At 42.1% G+C, this 24,825-nt stretch overlaps 1 protein-coding gene across 5 annotated transcripts in view; it reads right to left on the bottom strand.

Moving 5' to 3' along the window:
- The window catches only part of tmem117 (transmembrane protein 117), a 405,506-nt gene that overhangs the window by 185,013 nt on the left and 195,668 nt on the right, over positions 1-24,825 (bottom strand). For all 5 annotated transcript variants that reach the window (XM_059978468.1, XM_059978469.1, XM_059978470.1 and 2 more), the window contains one exon: positions 22,236-22,335. In XM_059978468.1, the coding sequence (XP_059834451.1) occupies positions 22,236-22,335 (100 nt within the window). The remainder of the gene's footprint in view (positions 1-22,235; positions 22,336-24,825) is intronic.

Genomic DNA, 24,825 nt, shown 5'->3' with positions numbered 1-24,825 from the left:
GGCCTGGGCAGCCTGTGCTGCTTCCTTCAGTGTGCAACAACACTGACTGACGTCTTCAATTTCCCTGTCCTTCCGACCACACAAGTGCTGCAGGTGATCAGTAATTCTAACCTGGCATCTCAGCAGGGACGCAAACAACCAGAAGGCACCCCTTTGACTCCCCTTGGCTTTGGGGAACCCTGATTCCTTCAGGAGGGAGACCACATGATGGCCCAGCTTCTCTCCACGGGGCTCTAACTGCTCAGATCAGTCCACTGGTTTTCCATGGTCTGCCAGCATGCTGGCCAGGCTCTCAAATCCCTCCCTTTCATCAGCCCACCCAGGGATCTTATCCTGGGAGCCTGTACTGGCTTTCTTCCCCTTATTCCAGAACATTATCCCCTGTGCTTGTGTCCAGCCAAAACTTATGAGACCCTGCTCGCAGCGCCAAATGTTGTGATGGAAAATAACTGGTTCTTTGAGTCTCAACAGTAGAGGCCTGGACACACACAGTTTTAATAATAAGGAATTTATTTACAAGGGGAAGTTGGGTCAACACAAGCAACTACAATATTCTAACAAAAAAACGTTTAGGGTCGGTCAACACGTGTGGGGAAGGTCGGGTTGGCTGTACAATACACAGAAAGCGGTGTGGGGACAGGGTACAGTTACACATACAAAGAACAAGGGAAAAGCACAACAACAGCTATCTCCCTTGACCTTGGATAGCTGCGGCTCCCGTACCAGGACAAACAATAAACCTTCCCAAACATAAATCAATGTACTTGCCTTCAATGAGGTGGTCTGTAAGAGAGACCGAATCAGGTACAATGTCTCACCTTTTATAGCATGGGGCTGGGCGAGATAATCCAATTAAGGTGACCAATAATTTAGGTGTGCATTGATTAGTTGGGAGGGACCAAATGTTGATTGGCATGTGGTGTGTCCTCTGACCAGCCAGGTGGCAGTGCGTCTGTCACGTGGCCGGTATCTCTGGATATAGACTCCCAAGTCCTTTTGCATCTCTGCATTTTGAATTCTCTCCCCATCTAAATAATTGTCTGCTCGGTTATTTCTTCTACCAAAGTGCATGACCATAGACTTTCCAACATTGTATTTCATTTGCCACTTCTTTGTCCATTCCTCTAAACTATCTAAGTCTCCCTGAAGGCTCTCTATTTCCTCAACACTACCCTCTCCTCCATCTATCTTTGTATCATCAGCAAATTTAGCCACAAATCCATTAATACCATAGTCCAAATCATTGACATACATCGTAAAAAGCAGCAGTCCCAACACTGACCTCTGTGGAACTCCACTGGTAATCAACAGCCAGCCAGAATAGGATCCCTTTATTCCCACTCTCTGTTTTCTGCCAATCAGCCAATGCTCCACCCATGCTAGTAACTCCCCTGGGCTCTTATCTTGCGAGGCAGCCTCATGTGTGACACCTTGTCAAAGGCCTTCTGAAAATCCAAGTACACCATATCTACTGCATATCCTTTGTCTACCCTGCTTGTAATTTCCTCAAAGAATTGCAGTAGATTTGTCAGGTAGGATTTTCCTTTCATGCTGGAAAATCATGCTGGCTTTGGCTTATCTTATCATGTGCCTCCAGGTACTCCATAATCTCATCCCTAAGAATTGATTCCAACAATTTCCCAACCACTGATGTCACGCATTCAGTTCCTCTGCCATCTCTGCATCTCACTTTCCAATATCTCCAGTGTCATTTTGTATTGGTCCTATATCTACCCTCAACTTTCTTTCACCCTTTATATACTTAAAAAAAAGCTTTTAGTATCTTGTTTGATATTAGTCACCAGCTTCTTTTCATAATTCATCTTTTCCTTCCTAATGACCTTCTTAGTTTCGTTCTGCAAGTCTTTAAAAGCTTCCCAATCCTCTATCTTTGCACTATCTCTGGCTTCCTTGTATGCTCTCTCTTTTGCTTTTACTTTGACTCTGACTTCACTTGTCAGCCACAGTAGTGTCCTTCTTCCCCTTCGAAAATGTCTTCTTAATTGGAATATATCTGTCTTGTACTTCCCTCATTTTTCGCAGAAACTCCAGCCTTTGCTGTTCTGCTGTCTTTCCTGCAAATGTCTCTTTCAAGTCAATTTTGGCCAGTTCCCCTCTCAAGCCATTGTAATTTCCTTTATTCCACTGGAATACTGACACAATGGACTCTATTTTTTCCTTCTCAAATTTCAATGAGAACTTGATCATATTGTGATCACTAGGGTTAAAGGGTTCCTTAACCTTAAGCTCTCTTATCACCTCCGGATCATTGCACAACACCCAATCCAGCACAGCCAATCTCTTAGTGGGCTCAACAACAAGCTGTTCTAAAAGGCCATCTCTTAGACATTCTATGAATTCCCTCTCTTGAGGTCCAGTACTGATCTGATTTTCCCAATCCATTTCATGTTAAAATCCCCAACGATGATCATGACATTACCTTTCTGACACACCTTTTCTATCTCCTGCTGTAATTTGTAATCCACATCCCAGCTGCTGTTTGGAGGCCTGTATACAACTGCCATTATGTCCTTTTATCCTTGCCATTTCTTAACTCAACCCATAAAGACTCTACACCTCCCAATCCTATGTCATCTCTTTCAAATGACTTAATATTATTTCTTATACACAGAGCCACACCACCCCTCTACTGACTAACTTATCTTTCTGATACACCGTATATCCTCTGACATTCAGTTCCCAACGGCAGCCATCCTTTAGCCAAGTTTCAGAGATGGCCACAACGTCATACTTGCCAATCTATAGCTGAATTTCAAGATCATCCATTTTATTCCTTACGCTGCATGCATTCAAATATAACACTTCCACTCCAGTATTTCTTGCTTTCTGTTTTAACTGCACCATGCCTCTATTGCCCTGTAACTCAAATCACTGGCTGTGATTAAACCTCATCTCCTGTGTGTTCTTTCTATAATCTCTGTCGCATGCTATCTTTGATTTATTTCTGTTTTCCCCTTCCTCAACCCTATCACTCCGGTTCCTATCCCCCTGCCAAATTAGTTTAAACCCTCCCTAACAGTTCTATTAAATGTGCCTGCGAGGATATTAGACCTCTTTGGGTTCCAGTCCTTTTTGTACAGGTTGTACCTCCCCCAGAAGAGGCCCCAGTGATCCAGGAATTTGAAGCCCTGCCCCCTACACCAGTCTCTCAGCCGCACATTAATATGCCTGATCATGCTATTCTTGCACTCACTAGCACGTGGCACAGGCAACAATCCTGAGATTACTACCATAGAGGTCCTGCTTTTCAGTTTCCTATCTAACTCCCTTAAGTCTCTCTTCAGGATTTCCTCCTTTTTCTACCTATGTCATTGGTACCAACGTGTACCAAGACTTCTGGCTGTTCAGCCTCTCCCTTCAGAATACTCTGCACCGATCTGAGACATCCTGTACCCTGGCACCTGGGAGGCAACACACCACGCGGGTATCTCTATCAGGCTGACAGAATTTCCTGTCTGTTCCCTTCATTATGTAATCCCCTCATTCCATTCCTCATCTTTCTCTTTCCCTTCTGCACTATGGAACCAGGCTCAGTGCCAGAGACCCGATCGCCATGTCATCCTCTGTCAGGTCACCCCCTCAACTGCATCCAAAACAAGATAACGATTACTGAGGGGGGTGGCCACAAGGGTGCTCTCTACTATCTGAGCTCTTTCCCTCACTTTCCTGACCATCACCCTCTTATTGAACTCCTGCAGCCTCAGGGTAACCAACTCTCTGTAGCTCCTCTCTATCTCCTGTTCACTCTCCCTAATCAAGTCAAGTCAAGTCAAGTCACTTTTATTGTCATTTTGACCATAATTGCTGGTACAGTACACAGTAAAAGCGAGACAACATTTTTCAGGACCATGGTGCTATATGACACAATACAAAAACTACACTGAAACTACGTAAAAACAACACAGGAAGAACTACACTAGACTACAGACCTACCCAGGACTGCATAGAGTGAACAAAATAGTGCAGGCATTACAATAAATAATAGGCAGTACAATAAAGACAATAGGCACAGTAGAGGGCAGTAGGTTGGTGTCAGTCTAGGCTCTGGGTATTGAGGAGTCTGATGGTCTGGTTGTGAGAGCCTGAATGCTTCAGTGCCTTTTGCCAGATGGCAGGAGGGAGAAGAGTTTGTATGAGGGGCGCGTAGGGTCTTTCATAATGCTGTTTGCTTTGCGGATGCAGCGTGTGGTGTAAATGTCTGTAATGGCGGGAAGAGAGACCCCGATGATCTTCTCAGCTGACCACAGTACCCTCTGCAGGGTCTTGCAATCCGAGGTGGTGCAATTTCCGAACCAGGCACAGTTGCAGCTGCTCAGGATGCTCTGTAGAATGTGGTGAAGATTGGGGGTGGGAGATGGACTTTTCTCAGCCTTCACAGAAAGTAGAAACACTGCTGGGCTTTCTTTGATATGGAGCTGGTGTTGAGGGACCAGGTGATATTCTCCGCCAAGTGAACACCAAGAAATTTGGTGCTGTTAATGATCTCTACTGAGGAGCCGTCAATGTTCAGCAGGGAGTGGTCGCTCTGTGCCCTCCTGAAGTCAACAACCATCTCTTTTGTTTTGTTCACGTTCAGAGACAGATTGTTGGCTCTGCACCAGTCCTTTAGCCACTACACCTCCTCTCTGTAAGCTGACTCGTCGTTCTTGCTGATGAGACCCACCACGGTCATGTCATCGACAAACTTGATGATGTGGTACAAGCTGTGTGTTGCAGCACAGTCATGGCACAGCAGAGGAAACAACAGTGGACTGAGCACACAGCCCTGAGCGCACCTCCCATGCTCAGTGTGATGGTGTTGGAGATGCTGCTCTCAATCTGAGGTCTCCCAGTCAGGAAGTCTAGGAGCCAGTTGCAGAGGGTGTTCAGGCTCAGTAGGGCCAGCTTTCCAATCAGCTTCTGAGGGATGATTGTGTTGAATGCTGAACTTAAGTCTACGAACAGCATCCAAACGTATGTGTCTTTTTTGTCCAGGTGGAGGGTGATGGCAATGGTGTGGTCTTTTGAACGGTTGGGATGGTACACAAACTGCAGGGGGTCCAGTGAGAGGGCAGCAGGGCCTTGATAAACTGTGGGTCATCGAACCACAGCTCCAGATCCCTAACATGAGGAGCTACATCTTGGTGCATCTGGCACAGATGTGGCCATCTGGGAGACTGGAAGATTCCCACATCTGACACACCGAGAAAAATACTAACCCTACTGACATGCTCTCTATTCCTCAAATGAGACTCTCATTTATGATATAGCCTAAAATGATGCAGAAGAATTACAAGAATTCATACATGGTTATCTACGTTTGTATTAGAGATTGAGCAACACAGCAAGAGCAAGAAGCTACCAAAAACACATTAAAATGAAAAAGTATTTGGAGGTATTCTGCATCATCGAGAAAATGATAGTAATTTTTAAAGTTGATTCCAACCATTGGAAACGTTTAAACCAGGAGTTCCCAACCTAGGATCCATGTACCCCTTGCTCAATAGTATTGGTCCATGGCATAAAAAAGGTTGGGAACCCTTAATATAAGCATTTACATCATTAGATGTGGCTGCACGGTGGAAAATACCATTCTTTGTGAGCTGTCCTGATGTCCATCAATGCCTTGCTTATCAGCTAGTGAGAAAACTCAAAGGATGAACCCACAAGCTTCATCAAAATCAAGCTGACCACCAATATTCCAACCACAAACAAGAGAAAATCTGCAGATACTGGTAATCTGAACAACACACACAAAATACAGGAGGAACTCAGCAGGCTGGGGAGCATGTATGGAAAAAAGCACAGTCAACGTTTTGGGACAAACCCCTTCTGCAGGACTGAAGAAAAAAAGCTAGGAGTAGAATTGCGAGATGGAGGGGAGAGGAGAGAGAAACACAAGGTGATAAGTGAAGCTTGGAGGAGGAGGGATGAAACAAAGAGCTGGGAAGTTCATTGGTGAAAGAGACAGAAGGCCATGGAAGAAAGAAAAAAGGGGAGAGGAGCACCAGGGGGAGGCAATGGGCAGGCAAGGTGATAACTTGAGAAACGGAAAATGGGATGGGAAATGGTGGGGTAGGCAATACTGGAAGTTTGAGAAATCGATGTTCATGCCAAACGGAATACAAGGTGTTGTTCCTTCAACTTAAGTGTGGCCTTATCACAATAATGGGAGAGGCCGTGGATGGACATATCGGAATGGGAATGGGAAATGGAATTAAAATGGGTGGCCACTGGGAGATCCCACTTGTTCTGGTGGACAGAGCATAGGTGTTCGGCGAAGTGGTCTCCCAATCTACGTCAGGTCTCACCGATATACAGGAAGCCACCCCAGGAACACCGAACACAGTAAATTACTCTAACAGATTCATAGCTGAAGGACTGTTTGGAGCCATGAATGGTAGTGAGGGGGGAAGTGTAGGGGCAGGTTGTTCTGCTTGCAAGTTTAAGTGCCAGGAAGGAGATCAGTTGTGGGGGGGGGGGGGTAATTAATGGACAAGGGAGTCGCGTAGGGAGAGATCCCTGCAAAAAGCAGAAAGTTGGGGGGAGGGCAGGGAGGGGGGAAGGAAAGATGGGCTTGGTGGTGGGATCCAGTTGGAGGCGGCAGGAGTCTCGGAGAATTATGTGTTGGACGCAGAGGCTGGTAGGGTGGTAGGTGTGGAACCCTATCCCTAGTAGGGTGGTGGGAGGAAGGGGTAAGAGCAGACGTGCGTGAAATGGAAGCGACGTGGTTGAGGTCAGTGTTGCTGGTGGAGGAAGGGAAGCCCCTTTCTTTGAAAGAAGGTGACAGTGGAGGAATGGATGCCCCTTTCTTTGAAAAATTATTTCAACCGAAGTCACAGTTCTGCTTCTCACCTCCTTACCACCGTCTTGATATGCGAACTACATTATTTGGTCCCTTGAACTTGCTCCATTTCTTAATAAGATTGTGGTGATCTGACTGTTCCCTCAACTCTGCAATCCCACTTGCTCATTGTAAACTTTCACTCTCCCCCCTTCCTTATCAATAGCCTACCTCAAAGGAAGAGCTTCTTTCACTGGTCTTTCAGTAAGAACACTCTGAAGATTAGTGTAGGAGCCTGTATCTGTTCTCTATTTGCTTTGTATTTTGTGTTGATTATGATAACTAGTCACATCAGAGGAAGCATGGAAAAAGAAACGGGAATAAGTTATGTGTCCTTGTTTATTTCATGACAGTTTGCATGAAATAAGGGACCGGCAGTGGTCATATCCTTGCTGACACTGTATATCATTCAAGAACGTATGTTTGCTAATTGCTAATAATGGATTCAACTCTTTGGAATCTTTTCATTGGAGCTGAGGGTGTGCCACAGAAGTATAACAATCCTGTGGCAGAGACAGGGTGGCAGCAATTGCTTTGATTCTGATTAGTTTTACCACTGCAACTCACGACCCTCTGAGAGAATAAAAATGCCTCATCTCTGTGTCAAATGAACAATCCTTTATCTTGACTCAGTTTTTCCTAGATTTGAGATTCACCAACAGGCAAACATGTCCAGTCTGTTATGACCCCTCAGCATCTTACATGTTTCATCTGGTGAGTATTCTGAAAAAGTTCATTATGTATATCTTTATTATCTGTCTTAACTTAAGATGCAATTGTTAAGAAAATTCTATTTTATTATTTCTGATGTCCCTGTTGATGTACTTTTAAGCATTTAGATTTTTTTAAATACAGCCACAATTTTTACATTATTGCACCCTAACAGTGCATGTCCAAAGAGATTTCAGGTTCTATGTACACAGACTACTGCACTGTTAGGGTCAGCTCTAAGAACACAACAAGTGAATTGAATGGTAGCGTTTATATCCAGAGGACTCTCTGGAGGTCAGTTTGGAAACCTCAGTGGTGTTTCCATCTGCGCAGCTACAGTCTGATCTATTAAGTACATCCAGCAATTTCTATTTCAGATCTTCAGCACTTTCAGAGGTTATATTCGTATAAAGAAGGAAGGATTTGTACAAAGGAATGATTAGATACACCTGGTGTGATATCTATACTTCACTTTAGAAGAATTATCAGAATGTTTACAGGGAACCAAACTTTGAAGGATTTAGAAATTAACTGATCTAGGCTTGATTCCTAGGGAATTAGAGTACGCAGAAATTTAGCATTTTGAAAGAAATTGGTAGGGCAGATAGAAATTATCTTCTGCTGGTAGAGGAAAACTAAAACAAAGTGTCATAACCTTAAAACTATAATTAATATTCAGAATATTCGAAGTTTGCTGATGACACAAAGATGGGAGGGAGGGAGGACATTGAAACCCTGCAGGGGGACATAGATAGGCTGAGTGATTGGGCAGACATTTGGCAGATGAAATATAATACTGACAAGTGTGAGGTCTTGCACTTTGGCAAGAAAAATAATAGAGCAAGTTATTATCTAAATGGGGAGAAACTGGAAAGTGCTTCTGTGCAAAGGGATCTGGGGGTCCTGGTGCAGGAAACACAAAAAGTTAGTATGCAAGTGCAGCAGGTGGTCAAGAAGGCCAATGGAATGCTGGCTTTTATTGCTAGGGGGATGGAGTATAACAACAGGGAGGTCTTACTGCAGTTGTACCGGGTATTGGTGAGACCACACCTGGAGTACTGCGTGCAGTTCTGGTGTCCATATTTAAGAAAGGACATACTGGCTCTCGAGGCAGTGCAGAGAAGGTTCACTAGGTTAATTCCGGGGATGGGTGGGTTGATGTATGATGAGAGGTTGAGTAGATTGGGACTCTACTCATTGGAGTTCCGAAGAATGAGAGGTGATCTTATTGAAACATATAAGATTGTGAAGGGGCTTGATCGGGTGGATGCTGGGAGAATGTTCCCAATGATGGGTGAAACTAGGACTAGGGGGCATAATCTTAAAATAAGGGGATGCCGTTCCAGGACTGAGATGAGGAGAAATTTCTTCACTCAGAGGGTAGTGGGGCTGTGGAATTTACTGCCCCAGAGAGCTGTGGAAGCTACTATACTCAATAAATTCAAAACGGAGATAGATTTTCCTGGATAAAAATGGCATTAGGGGATACGGTGAGCAAGCAGGTAAGTGGACATGAGGCTAGGTTTAGATCAGCCATGTGATCTCCTGGACCAGTTTTCAATAGCCTGGATGGATCGGAGAAGAATTTTCCAGATTTTTTCTCCTCAATTGGCAAATCATTTTTTTTTTCCCAGGTGATCACATGGGTTTGGGCGGGATGAATAATAAAATAAAATGGGCGGCATGGTGCCCTGTTGGTTGGCACTGTTGCCTTGTGGGATTCGGTGAAAACTAGAGTTAAGATTGGATCAGCCATGATCTTGTTGAATGGCGGAGCAGGCTTGAGGGGCCGATTGGCCTACTCCTGCTCCTATCTCTTATGTTCTTAATTGAAATTAAGAAACTATTTATATGCACAAACATGGAACACTCCAATAAAAAGCAGGCAGTGCTAGCTCAATTAATTTTAAATCTGAGATGGGTGAGATTTTGGTTATCAGTGTGGATAAATTGATGTCAATATGAATGGGCCAGGATTTCATTTGAGAAAAGCTTGGAAGGCTAAAAGGCCTGAAGGTCAAATTTCCCAGGATCTTTGGAAATTTAACTATCAGTATTTTTTTCTGTGTTTTACTTTCATTAAAATTTTTGGACATCCACTCTCTAATTTCCAATGTTTTTTTTAATTTATTGCCATAACATTGCCTGTCCTGTTCTTTTTCTTTCTCCCTGGATGCTCTCTTTAAACACAGCTAAATCATCCACTCCTATAGTAAATTTATTAATTCTGCTCTTCCTTTTCAAAACCAACTTTAGCTCATCCCCGTCTTAATTTTATAGAATATCTGCTTAGCAAATTGCAGAGAACGGTTGCCAATCAGTGAGAAGGGGAAGGAAACTGCATGGTGCATTTGCATGTGGAAAATTCTAACTGATATAGCAACAAAAGACTGCAATGATGAAGGCTCAGCAGGAGGGTGCAGGAGTTCTCAGGGAAGTCACTGATCTTTGGGTCTGCTGCAAAAGCATCAACGCAGAAAGAGCAAAGTCCCACATTGGAAGTAAGACAACTGCTGTGTGAACAAAGAATTGCCCAAAAGACAGTAAAGCTCCCAAACTGAAGAGAATGAATGCTTATGTGAATCTGACAAGAAAACTCAGGAACATGAGAAGATATTTGAGAGATAGAAATAACATCAAATTAAGCACTTTCAGATAAAGCATACTTCATAAATAAAACACTAAATTTTGTGAATGATATTTTTTCTTTACACTTGTACAGCCTTTTGCCAAAATTTGCCAAAAGACCACTATCCCCCACATCATATGACATATCACATGATGATGATGATGAATGGAAGCATTACCTGCCCATTCATAATTGACCCTCAAATGAGGGCACCTGGTGAGGAGAGGAGATTAAATTTTCTGAGTGAATCGACAGGTTTTTATTGCAACTTACCAGTTTTACTGTCATAGTTACTAATACCATATTTTTCTGACTTATTTTACTTTCTAAGTTAAGTAAAGCAGCTGCTAAAATGCAATTCAAGCTCCTATCTTCACTTCAGTAATAAGTTCTCTGGATAATAACTCCAAACATTAATCACTATCCTATTATGCCCTCTAATCCAGCCTAATTGTTAATTTTGCTTAAATCTCAAAAAAGCAATCTTTTCTCTAATACAAATGCCTACATTGATTTTATTAAATAGTTTAAACATTGTTATTATATATATTTGTAACTAAGATGTGGGTGTTCAATGACTAAAGCCAAATCTCTGGACGCTACAATGCTTGACAGCTGTCGTTACTGAAAGCAATGTCTTTGTACATGATTCTAGATGAAAACAACCTTAAGGACATTTTTAGCCATGTTTTTCATCAGATTCACTATTTTTCCTTTTCATGGGCACCCAACTGCAAAGAGGTGACTCTATGAAACCCACTTGCGTTTTATCTAAGAACATGGCAATATGGAAAAATTGTGATATTGGTGAAAAGAATCAAAAGCTACCTCCAGTAACTGCAACCACCCTATTGCCACAGTCATGGCTGAGTTGTAAATCAGACCTTAAAGAATAGCATAACTAACAGCATAAATCTTTCAATGACAGCAAGGAGAACAGGGGGAGAGTTCAGATGAGTATCTGGATGCACGTATAGGGGTCAGTAGGAGAGACACACCATTTTACAGTGTAACTGGACACACCCAACATGATAAATTGGTTCAATCAACCCTGAGCAGCTATCAAGAAGGCAAGGTTTAAGATAGTGGTGGTGAAGCCCAGTGATTATTTAACGACAGCAAACCAAGCAAAACATACAACTAAAAACTTCATTAATAAAATTTTTTCTGGTTAACAGTCACCATAAGCAATGGAGAGGTGAGGGGAGGCGAAGCAAAGTTGAGGGTCAAAGTGAGCAGGTGCGAGGCAGAGTCAAAACTGAGAGCAAAAGACTCAAGGTTTGATCAACCTAAAAAGTCAAATACCAGCCAAAATACAATGGTTCCTCGTTCTAGAACCTGGGCCATAAGCATATCAAAGCATCAGGACCCTGATCTTAGAGGGAGGAACAACCTGATGTATGGATGATTTAAACACTGGGCCAGATTGAAAAGGCTGGGTGTCAGGACTAGAGGCAATGTCCTTGGTCGGCGACTTTTATGGAGCTCTGTGCTGAGCTGAGGCTGTAGTCTGCTCCGGGCTTCGTGGCTGTGGACTCACTTTCATTTCGAATGCTATTTGGTTACTTTTATTGTTTGAACAATTTGTTTTTTTTCTCTCTCTTTGGACATTGGGTGCCTGATGGTCCTTTCTAAGGGTTCTTTTGGGTTTCTTTGTTTTGTGGCTGCCTGTACGGAGTTAAATGTTGTATAATGTATACATACTTTGATAATAAATGTATTTTGATCACAGCATCTCACACTGGGTTACATTACCAAGGCATGCTGCAGTCTTTTTGAGTGATTCTCAATTTGTGTTTCATTACTGACTTATTGTGAGGTTTCCTCCCTGTTTTACTTAAATGCATGTTGGCAGTCAGTACTCTATCTGTGTATGCACAGTACCTGAAGTTTTCTGATGCACATCTGATTCTGAGTTAAGGGGAACCTTACCCAAAACCTCTCAAGACAGCTGTTTATCAACCGAGAACTGAACTATAGCCTAATGTTCACACAAGATTTTTCATTGACAATTCACAAGTTTAAAACCTGCAAACTGGGTCTGATTTTTAAACATTTGTGTTTTAAGCAGAAGTACTATAACGTGAAAAACATTGCCTGCTAACCAGGTACTACAATAGCCAGAGAATAGCTGTGATATTAACTATGAAGTAAAACAAAAGGCAAATTCACTGTGGGCTTGCTCTTTTTTCCTTTATGCCTTCAGGAAAAGTATCAGTTTTCTGAATCTGTATAACCAGAAAATTTGTGCCTCTAAAATGCTAAGTGTTAATACACTCCTGACAGTCTCAGTCCAAATTGCAACTGTTTATCCCTGTCCGTAGATGTGGCCTGACCTGCTAAGTTTCGCCAGCATTTTCTGTGTGTTGTATTAAAACACTTATCCTTTCTCTTTTCTTAGTTCTTAGTTCTTACAAACTATTTTGACAATTCAAGACACCAAAGTGCTTAATACTTCTGCAAAGACTGTTTGTATATATGAAGTATCAAACTGGTTTCAATGGTATTAGCTGACAAATGACTGACCAACAGATGAGGATTAGTCACATGCTGTGGGGGTAGATTACCTGCTCTTCAAACAATTAACTGTGACTATTTATTTATTGGCTAGGCCTGAGATTGGGATCTCAATTTAAAAAAAGAACTTCAATGCAACTCTCCTTAAATATGACAGCTATGTTACATGTTGTGTTACATGCTTACTTCACATGTTCACACTTTAAGTGGAGATTTATCTCACATCTTATACCAGACATCCCATCTCTCCCAGTGGTTCCGTGAGTCTCACACATATTGATAGCGGCTCCTTGATGCCCGCAAATTATATCCAATATCCCGGAAGACGAGGGAGAGGGGGAGAGGGAGGAGGAGGGAAGGAGCATCCTGATTGGTCTCCCTTCGTGCTAAGTAGACCTATCAGTTTTCTCTGTGGGCGGGCTTTACAGTCGACCTCAAAAATAATGACAGTGTTGCTCGCTGCACTGTTTGCAACAGTGACTTTTCTATTGCCCATGGTGGGTTAAAATGTAAAAGACATGTTGAGGCGAGTTTAACGGGTGTCATTCGTTTATTAGCATAGCTAACATTATATAAACTAGCTGGCTAACTGTTAAGGAGCTACTCTATTGACGTCCTACATGATGAGGCCAAACTCCCGGTAGACTTGCTTAAAGTTGTAATAGAATAAACAAAATAACTCCATGATAATATAAGCACATATTTTAATGTCACATATTCTGCATATACCCAACTTGGTTTACAGATTAGACAAAATCACTAAACAAATTATTACATACACCCTTGGAGGTCGACCAGGGGGTGGGGGGAGGATATGGGTTTGTGGGGCGTAGGGGTGCTACCTCCCTGAAATGAGTTTTTGCAGGGTGGGATGTCTGTTATATCCAAAGGTTAGTGTGCAATTCCCTGAGTTAAACTAACACCTAAGTACAAGTTAAGAAGCATATCAATTCTATTTAAATTGTTGAGAATGTTCTGCTGATGATAGAAACGTAGAAACATAGAAAATAGGTGCAGGAGTAGGCCATTCGGCCCTTCGAGCCTGCACCACCATTCAGTATGATCATGGCTGATCATCCAACTCAGAACCCTGTACCTGCTTTCTCTCCATACCCCCTGATCCCTTTAGCCACAAGGGCAATATCTAACTTCCTCTTAAATATAGCCAATGAACCGGCCTCAACTGTTCCCTGTGGCAGAGAATTCCACAGATTCACCACTCTCTGTGTGAAGAAGTTTTTCCTCATCTCAGTCCTAAAAGGCTTCCCCTTTATCCTTAAACTGTGACCCCTTGTTCTGGACTTCCCCAACATCGGAAACAATCTTCCTGCATCTAGCCTGTCCAATCCCTTTAGAATTTTATACATTTCAATAAGATCCCCCCTCAATCTTCTAAATTCTAGTGAGTATAAGCCTAGTGGGAGTGTTGTGATTGAATCTTGGAATCCTTCCTCTGTAATTACTCAATCTTACAATGCTTGTTACCAACTATAATCACTCAAAATCAAAAGTGATCCCTTCCTCATTGTTAAATCTTATAACGATTATACAGTATTAGAAAATCAATAAAAAAGTGATATTAGCAACTAATGTTGAAATGTCATTGGAATATGTTATGACAAAACAGCAAGGCTATTAACTGTATTTGCATTTTCTACTTTTAAACAAAATATATTTTTCACAGTTCTTCAGCTTTAGCCAATTATCTGGTTTGAAAAATCTGTTTCCTTGAACATGATTTTCTTCATTAGTGAAATAATTGCAAATGGCTATGAATTTATTTTGACTCATAAAGTAAGTGGGAGAAATAAAACTGTAAAATGAATTTATAAAGATTGTGTTTATTTATCAAAAGATTATCAAAAAACAAACGTTCTCTATTTTATTATTTGATGTCAATTAAGGTTAGTCAGATCCCAAGAGAGGATCTCAAACCTCTCTGACAACAGTGTCCATTGGACAAAACTTATGCATAGGTAGATCTGAACACCTTATTAAACTAGGCTGATGTTCAGATTTTGAATCTCATCACCATGCACAATTCATACTTGACATGTGGAGTAAACAAAGCAGGGGGCATCCTTATGAGCCCCCTTCTGTGCTTAGCCAACCCCACCAGATATATAGCTCCATAACTCTACACTGAGGAACTCAAACATGAAATAGTACAGCACAGGATTAGACCCTTTGTGTCAACCACAATGTCAAATTAGAAACATAAAAACACAGAAAACCTACAGTGCAATACAGACCCTTCGGCCCACAAAGCTGTGGCGAACATGTCCTTACCTTAGAAATTACCTAGGGGTACCCATAGCCTTCCGTTTTTTCTGACCTCCATGTATCTGTCCAGGAGTCTCTTAAAAGACCTTATCGTACCTGCCTCCACCACTGTCACTGGCAGCCCATTCCAAGCACTCACCACTCTCTGCATTAAAAACTTACCCCTGACATTTCCTCTGTACCTACTTCCAAGCACCTTAAAATTGTGATGTACAAAAAAGCTGGATGAACTCAGCAGGTCGGGCAGCATCCGTTGAAAGGAGCAGTCCTGACGAAGGGTCTTGACCCGAAACATTGACTGCTCCTTTCAACGGATGCTGCCCGACCTGCTGAGTTCATCCAGCCTTTTTGTATGTCTTGATCTGACCACAGCATCTGCAGTGTACTTTGTGTTTACCATAAAATTGTGCCCTCTCATGCTAGCCATTTCAGCCCTGGGAAAAAGCCTGACTATCCACATGACCAATGCCTCTCATCATCTTGTACACCTCTATCAGGTCACCTCTCATCGTCCATCACTCCAAGAAAAAAAGGCCGAGTTCACTCAATCTATTCTTGCAAGGCATGCTCCCCAATCAGGCAACATCCTTGTAAATCTCCTCTGCACTCTTTCTATAGTTTCCACATCCTTCCTACCAGAACTGAGCACAGTACTCGAAGTGGGGTCTGACCAGGGTCCTATATACCTGCAACATTACCTCTCAGCTCCTAAACTCAATCCCTCAATGCACCATATGATTTCTTAACCGCAGAGTCAACCTGTGCAGCAACTTTGAGTGTCCTATGGACATTCTAAAACTATTACTAAGCCAAAACTATCTGCTTGCACATGATACAAATCCTTCACTCCCTGTATTTTTATATACCTGCTTGAATTATCATGTCTTTTTCCATCACCACACGTGGCAGTCTGTTCCAGGTACCTACCACTCAAAGTGTAAAAAACTTAAACACAAAGTACACTGCAGATGCTGTGGTCAAATCAACACGTACATAAGCTGGATGAACTCAGCAGGTTGGGCAGCATCCGTTGAAATGAGCAGTCAACGTTTTGGGCCGAGACCCTTCATCAGGTGCAAAAAACTCACCTTGTAGATCTCTTTTAAACTTTCCTCCTCTTATCTTAAAATCTTAAAGCTATCTCCTTTTATATTTAACAACTTTACTATGGAAGAAAATTTTGAATATAGGGTTAAAAGAGCTGTGCCTAAAGTTCAAAATCCAAAGTAAAATTTATTATCAGAGCACATACATGTCACCACATACAACCCTGAGATTCTTTTTCTGTGGGCATTCTTAGCAAATTTACAGAACACAAACTGTAAACAAACTGCGCAAATGCAAATAATAAATAAATAGCAATTAATAATAAGCATGAAATAACAAGAGTCCTTAAATGAGTGTCACTATTCCTTTTTGTTCAAGAGCCTGATGGTTGAGGGGTAGTAACTGTTCTTGAACCTGGTGGTGCGTATCTGTTCTTGGGTAGTTGTTGGTGGGTAATAACTGTTCTTGTACCTTCTACCTGATGGCAGCAATGAGAAAAGAGCATGGCCTGGGTGGTGACGATCTTTGATGATGGATGTTGCTTTTCTAGGGCAATGTTTCATGTAGATGTGCTCAAAGGTTGGAAAGCCTTTACCTGATGTATTGGGTAGATTCCACTACCTTTCGTTGGATTTCCTGCTCAAAGGCATTGGTATTCCCATACCAGTCCATAATGTAGCCAGTCAGCACACTTTCCACCTCACAGCTATTCTAGTTTGCCAAGGTTTTCAATGACATGCTGAATCTCTGCAGGCTCCTAAGGAAGTAGAGGAGCTAGTGTGCTTTCTTAGCAATTATATTTATATGATGGTCCCAGACAGAGATAATAACACACAGGAATTTAGTTACTTACCCTCTCGACCTCTAATCCTCTGAAGAGGACTGGCTCATTGACTTCTAGTTTCCCACTCTTCTCCGTGGATTGTCAACTTGTCGTGGTGGAGAAGCTTGTGTGGTCCCAAAAGCGAAGCCGTCTGGAGCTATGCTCCTGGTAGGGTCACCTACGGCAGTAAGGTTGAGGGTGAGGTCCCTAACAAAGAACAATCCAACCAAGATCTCAACGGTGGAACAGGCAGACGAAGTTACTTCGAACTCAATGACTATAAAGGCAGATGAAGGCCGCAACAAATCCATCAGCTCCAATCGTTGAGGTTTCCGTGCCATTGGAATCAGTTGGTTGATTTGTGAAGTATCGTGTGCTTCTTGGAGTGCAACATCAAGTACACGTTAAACAAATACATGTACAGGCATCTTCGCTCTGTGGAAACGGAACAAAGACCATCATCCTCGACCTCGAAGGATAACCATGATGAGTTTCCCTCTCCTGGTCTACAATCAGTTTCTTGGTCTTACTGACATTGAGTGAGAGGTTGTTGTGATTACACCACTCAGCCAAGTTTTTAATCTCTCTCCCGATTAGTTTTGAGGGGATGATGATGTTAAATGCTGAGCTGTAATCGATAAACAGCATCCTGATGTATGCATCTTTGCTATCCAGATGTTCCATGGTTGTGGGAAGAGCCAATGACATATTATCTACTGTAGACCTGTTGCTTTGGTAGGCAAATTGGAGCAGATCCGAGTCAGCATTCAGACAGGAGCTGAGATGCTTCAACACCAGCCTCTCAAAAGTGTGGATGTAAGTACTACTGGGCAATAGACAGATTACCACACTCTTCTTGGGCACTAGTATGATTGAAGCCTGCTTGAAGCAGATGGGTACCACACACTGCCATAGAGAGAGGCTGAAGATATTCATGAATACACCAGCCAGTTGGTCAGCACAGGTCTTCAGTACTTGGCTAGGTACTCTGTCCAGACTGGTTGCTTTTCCTGGATTCAACCTCTTGAAGGCAGCCTACAAATCATTTTCAGATACTGAGACCAAAGGATCATCATAAGCTGTGGGGGTGCACAATGCCTCCTCCTTGTTCTGGTGGTCAAAGTGAGCATAGAAGGCATTGAGCTCATCTGGAAGAGGAGCTCGGCTGTCCCCAGTTTAAGACTGTACTGCTTAAGCCTCATATCATTTTATAAACCTCTACCGGGTTTCCACTCAGCCTCCAACACTCCAGAGCAAAACAATCCGAGTTTGTCCAACAACAACTTCTAGCTAATGGTCTCAAATCCAGGCAGCGTCTGATTGAACCTCTTCAGGGCCCTCTCCAAAGAGTTCACATCTATTCTATAATGGGACACCCAGAACTGCACAGAATTTCCAAAGCAGAAAACACGAGTAAGAATTTTACTCTTGGTCACTAGCACTAAGCTTAAGTGAAGTATTGGCTGTTCTGTGTACTGAATTTATTCCAAGTTAATTACTGGCTTCTGTGTGACAACCAGCAGAAATTAATATAGCTTACCAAATTGCAATTTAAATTAAGGTGACTTATTTTCAATTTATACTTCCCTTAGGAATGGTGCATTCTGCAGATCCGAACAACAGCAGAAGCATATTCAACACGAGTGAATCTGCAGATGCTGGAAATTAATAAAAACACAAAATGCTGGCAGAACTCAGCAGGTCAGACAGCATCTATGGGAGGAGGTAGTGGCAACGTTTCGGGCCGAAACCCTTCATCAGGAGTCATTGTTTTCTTGTGTTCATCCATCAAAGACATTCATCTTCCCACTGATAGAACAGTGTAAAATTCTCAAGATGCCCTTGGTAACGTCCAGAATCATACGTTTACTGAAGACAAAGTTATTTTCTCTCAAAAATACAAGAGATTCAGCAGTTGCTGGAAATCCTTTAACTTCTCTAACTACTGATAATTTCTCATCCCCCACCCCCATCTCTCTCTTTCTCCATTCCCCATTTTGACTCCCCTCTTTTCTTCTCCTCACCTGCCTATTCCTCTTCTCTGTGCCTCTCCTCCCTTCCTTTCTCCCTTGGTCCATTCTCTTCTCCTCTCAGATTCCACTGCAGTTGTACTGGGCCCTGGTGAGACCACACCTGGAGTATTTGTGGGCAGTTTTTGGTCTCCAAATTTGAAGAAGGACATTCTTGCTATTGAGGGAGTGCAGTGTAGGTTCATGAGGTTAATTCCCGAGATGGTGGGACTGTCATATGTTGGAAGATTGGAGCGACTGGGCTTGTATACACTGGAATTTAGAAGGATGAGAGGGGATCTGATTGAAACATATATGATTATTAAGGGATTGGACATGCTAGAGGCAGGAAGCATGTTTTTCAATGTTGGGGGAGTCCAGAACCAGAGGTCACAGTTTAAGAATAAGGGGTAGGCCATTTAGAACAGAGTTGAATTAAAACTTTTTCACCTAGAGGGTTGTAGATCTGTGGAATGCTCTGCCTCAGAAAGCAGTGGAGGCCAATTCTCTGGATGCTTTCAAGAAAGAGTTAGGTAGAACTCTTAAAGATAGAGGAGTCAAGGGATATGGGGAGAAGGCAGGAAAAAGGTACTGATTGTGGATGATCAGCCATGATCACAGTGAATGGCAGAGCTGGCTCGAAGGGCCTAATGGCCTACTCCTGCACCTATTGTCTATTGTCCTTCTTCTTTAGTCCTCTACCCTTTCCCTATCACCTCCAAGCTTCTCACTTCATTCACCTTCCTCCACCCACCTGCCTGCCCCCTCACCTAGCTTCACTTCTTACCTTCCAGTTTGCACTCCATCCTCGACCCTCCCCCACCCACCGTCCTATTCTGGCTTCTTCCCCCTCCCTTTCCAGTCCTGATGAAGGGCCTTGGCCTGAAATGTCAACTCTTTATAACTTTCTATAGACGCTACCTGATCTGCTGAGTTCCTCTAGCATTTTGTGTCTGTTAATCTTTCTCTCGCTGTGACTGCAGGCCTTTGGTATTTTAGCATAGACCTTTTCACAATGAGTATTATTTATCAGATATGTTAACTCTGTTTCTCTCTCCACAAGTGCTAGTGATATGAACCACTGAGTGTACCAGTATTTAGCTTCTTTTATTCTGCCCTGATAAATTTTATTGTTTGGTTCATGCTTACATTCAGAAGCTAATTAGGTAGAAGTAGTTCTAGTCAGCTAAAACAACTCATTTGATATGCTAATACATGCAGATTGGCAGATGGCAAAATAGATTACTTCAGTTTTTTGATTGCTAAGACATCAGTCGAGATTCATGGAAACTGCAGCAAGCCTTCAGTCTAAAACTCACCTCCTAAGTTGTAAGATCCGTCTACCTCTCCATTTTTATTAAGGAAATTGATCTAACATTGAAGGTATAAATCACAGCTTTCAATACTCTACTCCAGTTTTGATGGAAGACCTGAACTCCATGGATGACCTGAGATTTGCATTCTTCAAATACATCATAACACTTGGATGGTTTACAATGAGGTAAGTTTGACCGATGCACAATATTGATCAGACTTGAACAGCAATATATCCTCTCTCAAAAATATATCGTTGGCTCATGCAATAAATTTATTGCTTTGAAGTAAAGTGCAAATTCAGTATCTTGCGCCATCTTGACCCATAAATAAAATTAACGGAAGAGTAAAAACTAAAAAGCACAAAAGCCTTAACTTGACAATGTGACATTTTGTAGAGACACAATTATATGATAGCATCTCACATATTCATCAGCAGTCAATATAATACAAAAAAATCAATAGATGCAACACAGCAGAGAAACTTACGTCAATACAAAATTCATTATTCTTTTTAATCAGATTTCAGCTAATTATAATGTAGGCTTGTTTCTGATTAGAATTGTTAAGAAGAAAGAACAATTCCTAGAAACCAACAAAGCAGTTTATTATACCAAGCATTTGCTTTCTATATAAACAGTTGTTCAGCACCATTTAGATTTTCAAAGATTCAATTTGCATGCAACTTTGGAGGCTGTACACTTCAGTTAAATGTGACAACTGTACTGAGTTCAGCTTTCTGGTGCAGACAGGAGATGCACCACCAGGTACAGGAAAACCATATATTGAGCATGATAGGGCACATTCTTTTAGTAATAGAAAATATGTCTACTTTTGGATAGTATCTTTCTGTCATTAATTTTCACTTGCTAGGGCAAAGCAATAACCTTGGTGATGGTGTTTGAAGCGGTTAGTTGAAAACAAACAAAAACTGCTCTGAGACTAAGCACAGGGGTTGACACTGTATGACCTGCTTCAAAATAACAAAGCTTCAAAGTTTAAAAGAATACATTCGATCCTTTATTAGGAAACCAGCAAAGATGAATAATTTTGTAGCGATAAAAAACAGACAAAACAAAAACTAGCAATATAATGAAATGAACAGTCTAATAATGATATAATAGTGATCTAGCGGTAGCATTGCAGTCTACAAAAAAAATCACTCTGTGGCTCTATCTAGACTAAACTGACTTAGACAAATCGTGAATATGTAACTACTGTATACTCATTTGCTTCTATGCCCCAACCCACGTGACAAATTACCCATAATAAATGTGCAACACAAAACAGACAAAAGTAGATACATAGCTCCTACAATGATAAAATGAAAACCATTACTGCCAAGACTAATGTATTCTCTTACAGTCAGTATTTTTACTACACACGGCATGCAAGACAGACCTTTATTTGGAGCAACATATGCATGGGATTATAAAGTCATTCTTGTTATGCTTCCTTATATGTGATAGATACACCTTTGTGAACACGAGTTTTATTATTCACTCTCAGTTATAGGACATAAAAGCATAAGTCACACATTCAGTGACTGAAAAAAACAGTGAAGAAGATATGACGGGAATTAAAATATTACCAATTTTAAACATGGAAACACCTCTTCTAAGGACACCATGTGAAGAAGTTTGCAGTGAAAAAGATTTGGGAAACAGGAATGTGATTGAACAGATTTTTTAACCGTATAAAACATAGTTTCGTTGTTGTCCATGCCTTGTGGCACATTGGGTGGCAACCTTGCTGTTTCTTAGCATTTGTCTGTTTTTTACAAGGCTGAGTTGATATCTTGGTACTCAACTCAGCACAAATAGAAAGCGAGCAAGGAGCCAGCCGGATTTGAACCTGTCTTGAAGTCCAGTGCAGATACCACTACGCACCACCAGCCAGCTATGTTCATTAACTTTCTCATTCATTAAATATATAGATATCTATAGATGTAGGTAGGTAATGACTCTGCCTGCATTATAATACACATGCTACAATATGCAAAGTAAATCACACTATTTTACAATTCTGGTCAAATAATAAATGAAAGGTTATTCTCACCATCCAGGCAGTAACAAAATCTCCCATCCAGGTTCCAACTGCTGCTAACTTCATGAAGTTTTCATTTCTTATACCCATGTATTCATTAATGATGAAGGGACTGTGGAAAATAAAACATGGGTTATTTGTAATATTTCAGGTACTTAAAAGTTGAAACAGACCCTGTGGAACAGAACTGCCAGTCTGGGAAAATGGAGGGCACATGGTAGTGGTGTGCAGCTTCACTGTCAAACAGTCATTAAACACATTAAGCACCTCTCATGTCTTTTTCAAAGCAATCACATTTTCATCTCTGTACATACCCCTTAATGTATTGTATTGCTGGGAGAACATATCAGTTAGTTTCAGTAATCAGTTTATTTGCAAATGCTATCTTGCAGTTTAGTTACTAGTAGTTTAAAATCAGCAAAGAAGCATTTTATAAAGTGATGACCAACAGTCACCATTGCAGATGCAAAATCATACTTCCGAAGAATTAATCACTCCGGATTGTGTCCCTGGTTGTGATCATTTGGTGTGGGTATTTGCAGACATTTTTAACCTATCTTTAGTTCAATCTGATGTCCCCACCTGCTTTACGAAGACCACTTTCAACCGACCACCTTAATAAAAGAAGCTAATATGCCTTAGTGACTAGTATCTAGTGGCTCCAACATACATCAGCATGATGTACTTTGAGAGGCTGGTCATGGCATGCATTAACTGCAGCCTCCCAGACAACCTCGAACCACTGCATATCACCGACGGCCAATACAAGTCTGCAGCAGATGTCGTCTCCCTGGCCTAAAGCATTTAGACAATTAAGACACCTATATTAGACTATTGTTTATGCATTAAAGCTCTGCCTTCAATACAGTAATTCCAAACAAACTCATTTCCAAACACCTAAATCTGGGACTCACGCCTCCCTTTGCAACTGGATCCTTGACTTCCTGACCAACAGGCCATGATAAGTAAGGACAGGTAGAACCACCCACAGACACTCAGTAGACAATCCCTCCATGACCCTCCTTTTCTACAGCCATGATACTATCTCTGATCAGCAGTGCCACACCCCCACCTCTTTTGCCCCCCTCCCTGTCCTTCCTGAAACAGCTAAAGCCTAGCACTCTAAGTAACCAGTCCTGCCCCTGAGCCATCCAAGTCTCTGTAATGGTCACAACATCACAGCACCAAGTACTGATCCATGCTCTAAGCTCATCTGCTTTGCTCTTGATACTCCTTGCATTAAAATAGACACATATCAAACCATCGGTCTGAGCGTATCCCTTCTCTATCACCTGCCTATTTTCCCTCTCACACTGCCTACAAGCTTTCTCTTTTTGTGTGCCAACCGTCCCTTCCTCTATCTCCAGATTGGTTCCCATCCCCCAGCAATTCGAACCTAAGCTCTCCCCATTAACCTTAACAAACCTCCCCGCCAGGATATTGGTCCCTCTCGGATTCAAGTGCAATCCGTCCTTTATGTACAGGTCACTCCTGCCCCAAAGGAGGTCCCAGTGATCCAAAAATCTGAATCCCTGCCCTCTGCTCCAATTCCTCAGCCACACACTTATCCTCCACCTCACTCACTATACTCACTGTCGCATGGTACAGACAGTAATCCCGAGATTACTACTTTTGAGGTCCTGCTTCTCAGCTTCTTTCCTAATTCCCTGTAGTCTGTTTTCAGGACCTCCTCCCTTTTCCTTCCTATGTCTTTGGTACCAATATGTACCACAACCTCTGGCTGTTCACCTTCCTACTTCAGGATGTTGTGGGCGTGATCAGAAACATCCCGGACCTTGGCACCTGGGAGGCAAACTACCATCTGTGTTTCTTTCCTGCATCCACAGAATCACCTGTCTGACCCCTATCACTGCTGCCATCCTCTTCCTTTCCCTATGCTTCTGAGATACAGTGTTAGACTCTGTGCCAGAGGCACGGCCGTTGTTGCTTTCCCCAGGTAGGTTGATTCCCCCCCCACCCCCCCAACAGTAATCAAACAGGAGTACTTATTGTCAAGGGGGACAGTCACTGGGGTACTCTCTAGTATATGACTCTTGCCCTTTCCTCTCCTGACTGTTACCCATTTACCTGTCTCCTGAGGCCCCGGTGTGACTATAGCTCCTCTCTATCACCTCCTCACTTTCCCAGTCCCTAAGGAGCTGCAGCTCAACATCTGGGAGGCTGGGAGTCTCCGGACATCCCACATCTGACAGCCAGTACCAACGCCGGCCTCACACACATACTTCCTATTCCTCACATGAAGCTTACCTCGCCTCGTACCATTATTCTGAAGCCCCATTGAACCAAAGCCCTCCTACTCTGTCTCCCCTACTCCTGCTCTACCCCTGCTCTACAAAGCTGTCCTCTTTTAAACTTTTCCTGCTGGTCTGACTCGCTGACATCCACGTGCTTGTGCAGTCGTGCCTTGATCAAACCACTATCACCCCAATTCATACCATTGAAATGAATTCATCTGTATGGAGAATATGCAAGACAACTTTATTTTACATAATACATGTAGCAAAAATGATCCAATCTACCAATTTACCAGTATGTTTACTATTTTAAAGATTTTTCTTTTTTAAACTCAATTATCCCATAT

This window comes from Hypanus sabinus, chromosome 8 (assembly GCF_030144855.1).
Source record: "Hypanus sabinus isolate sHypSab1 chromosome 8, sHypSab1.hap1, whole genome shotgun sequence".
NCBI lineage: Eukaryota > Metazoa > Chordata > Chondrichthyes > Myliobatiformes > Dasyatidae > Hypanus > Hypanus sabinus.
The sequence above is the reverse complement of the archived record's forward strand: the minus strand, read 5'-3'. Positions and strand labels throughout refer to the sequence as shown.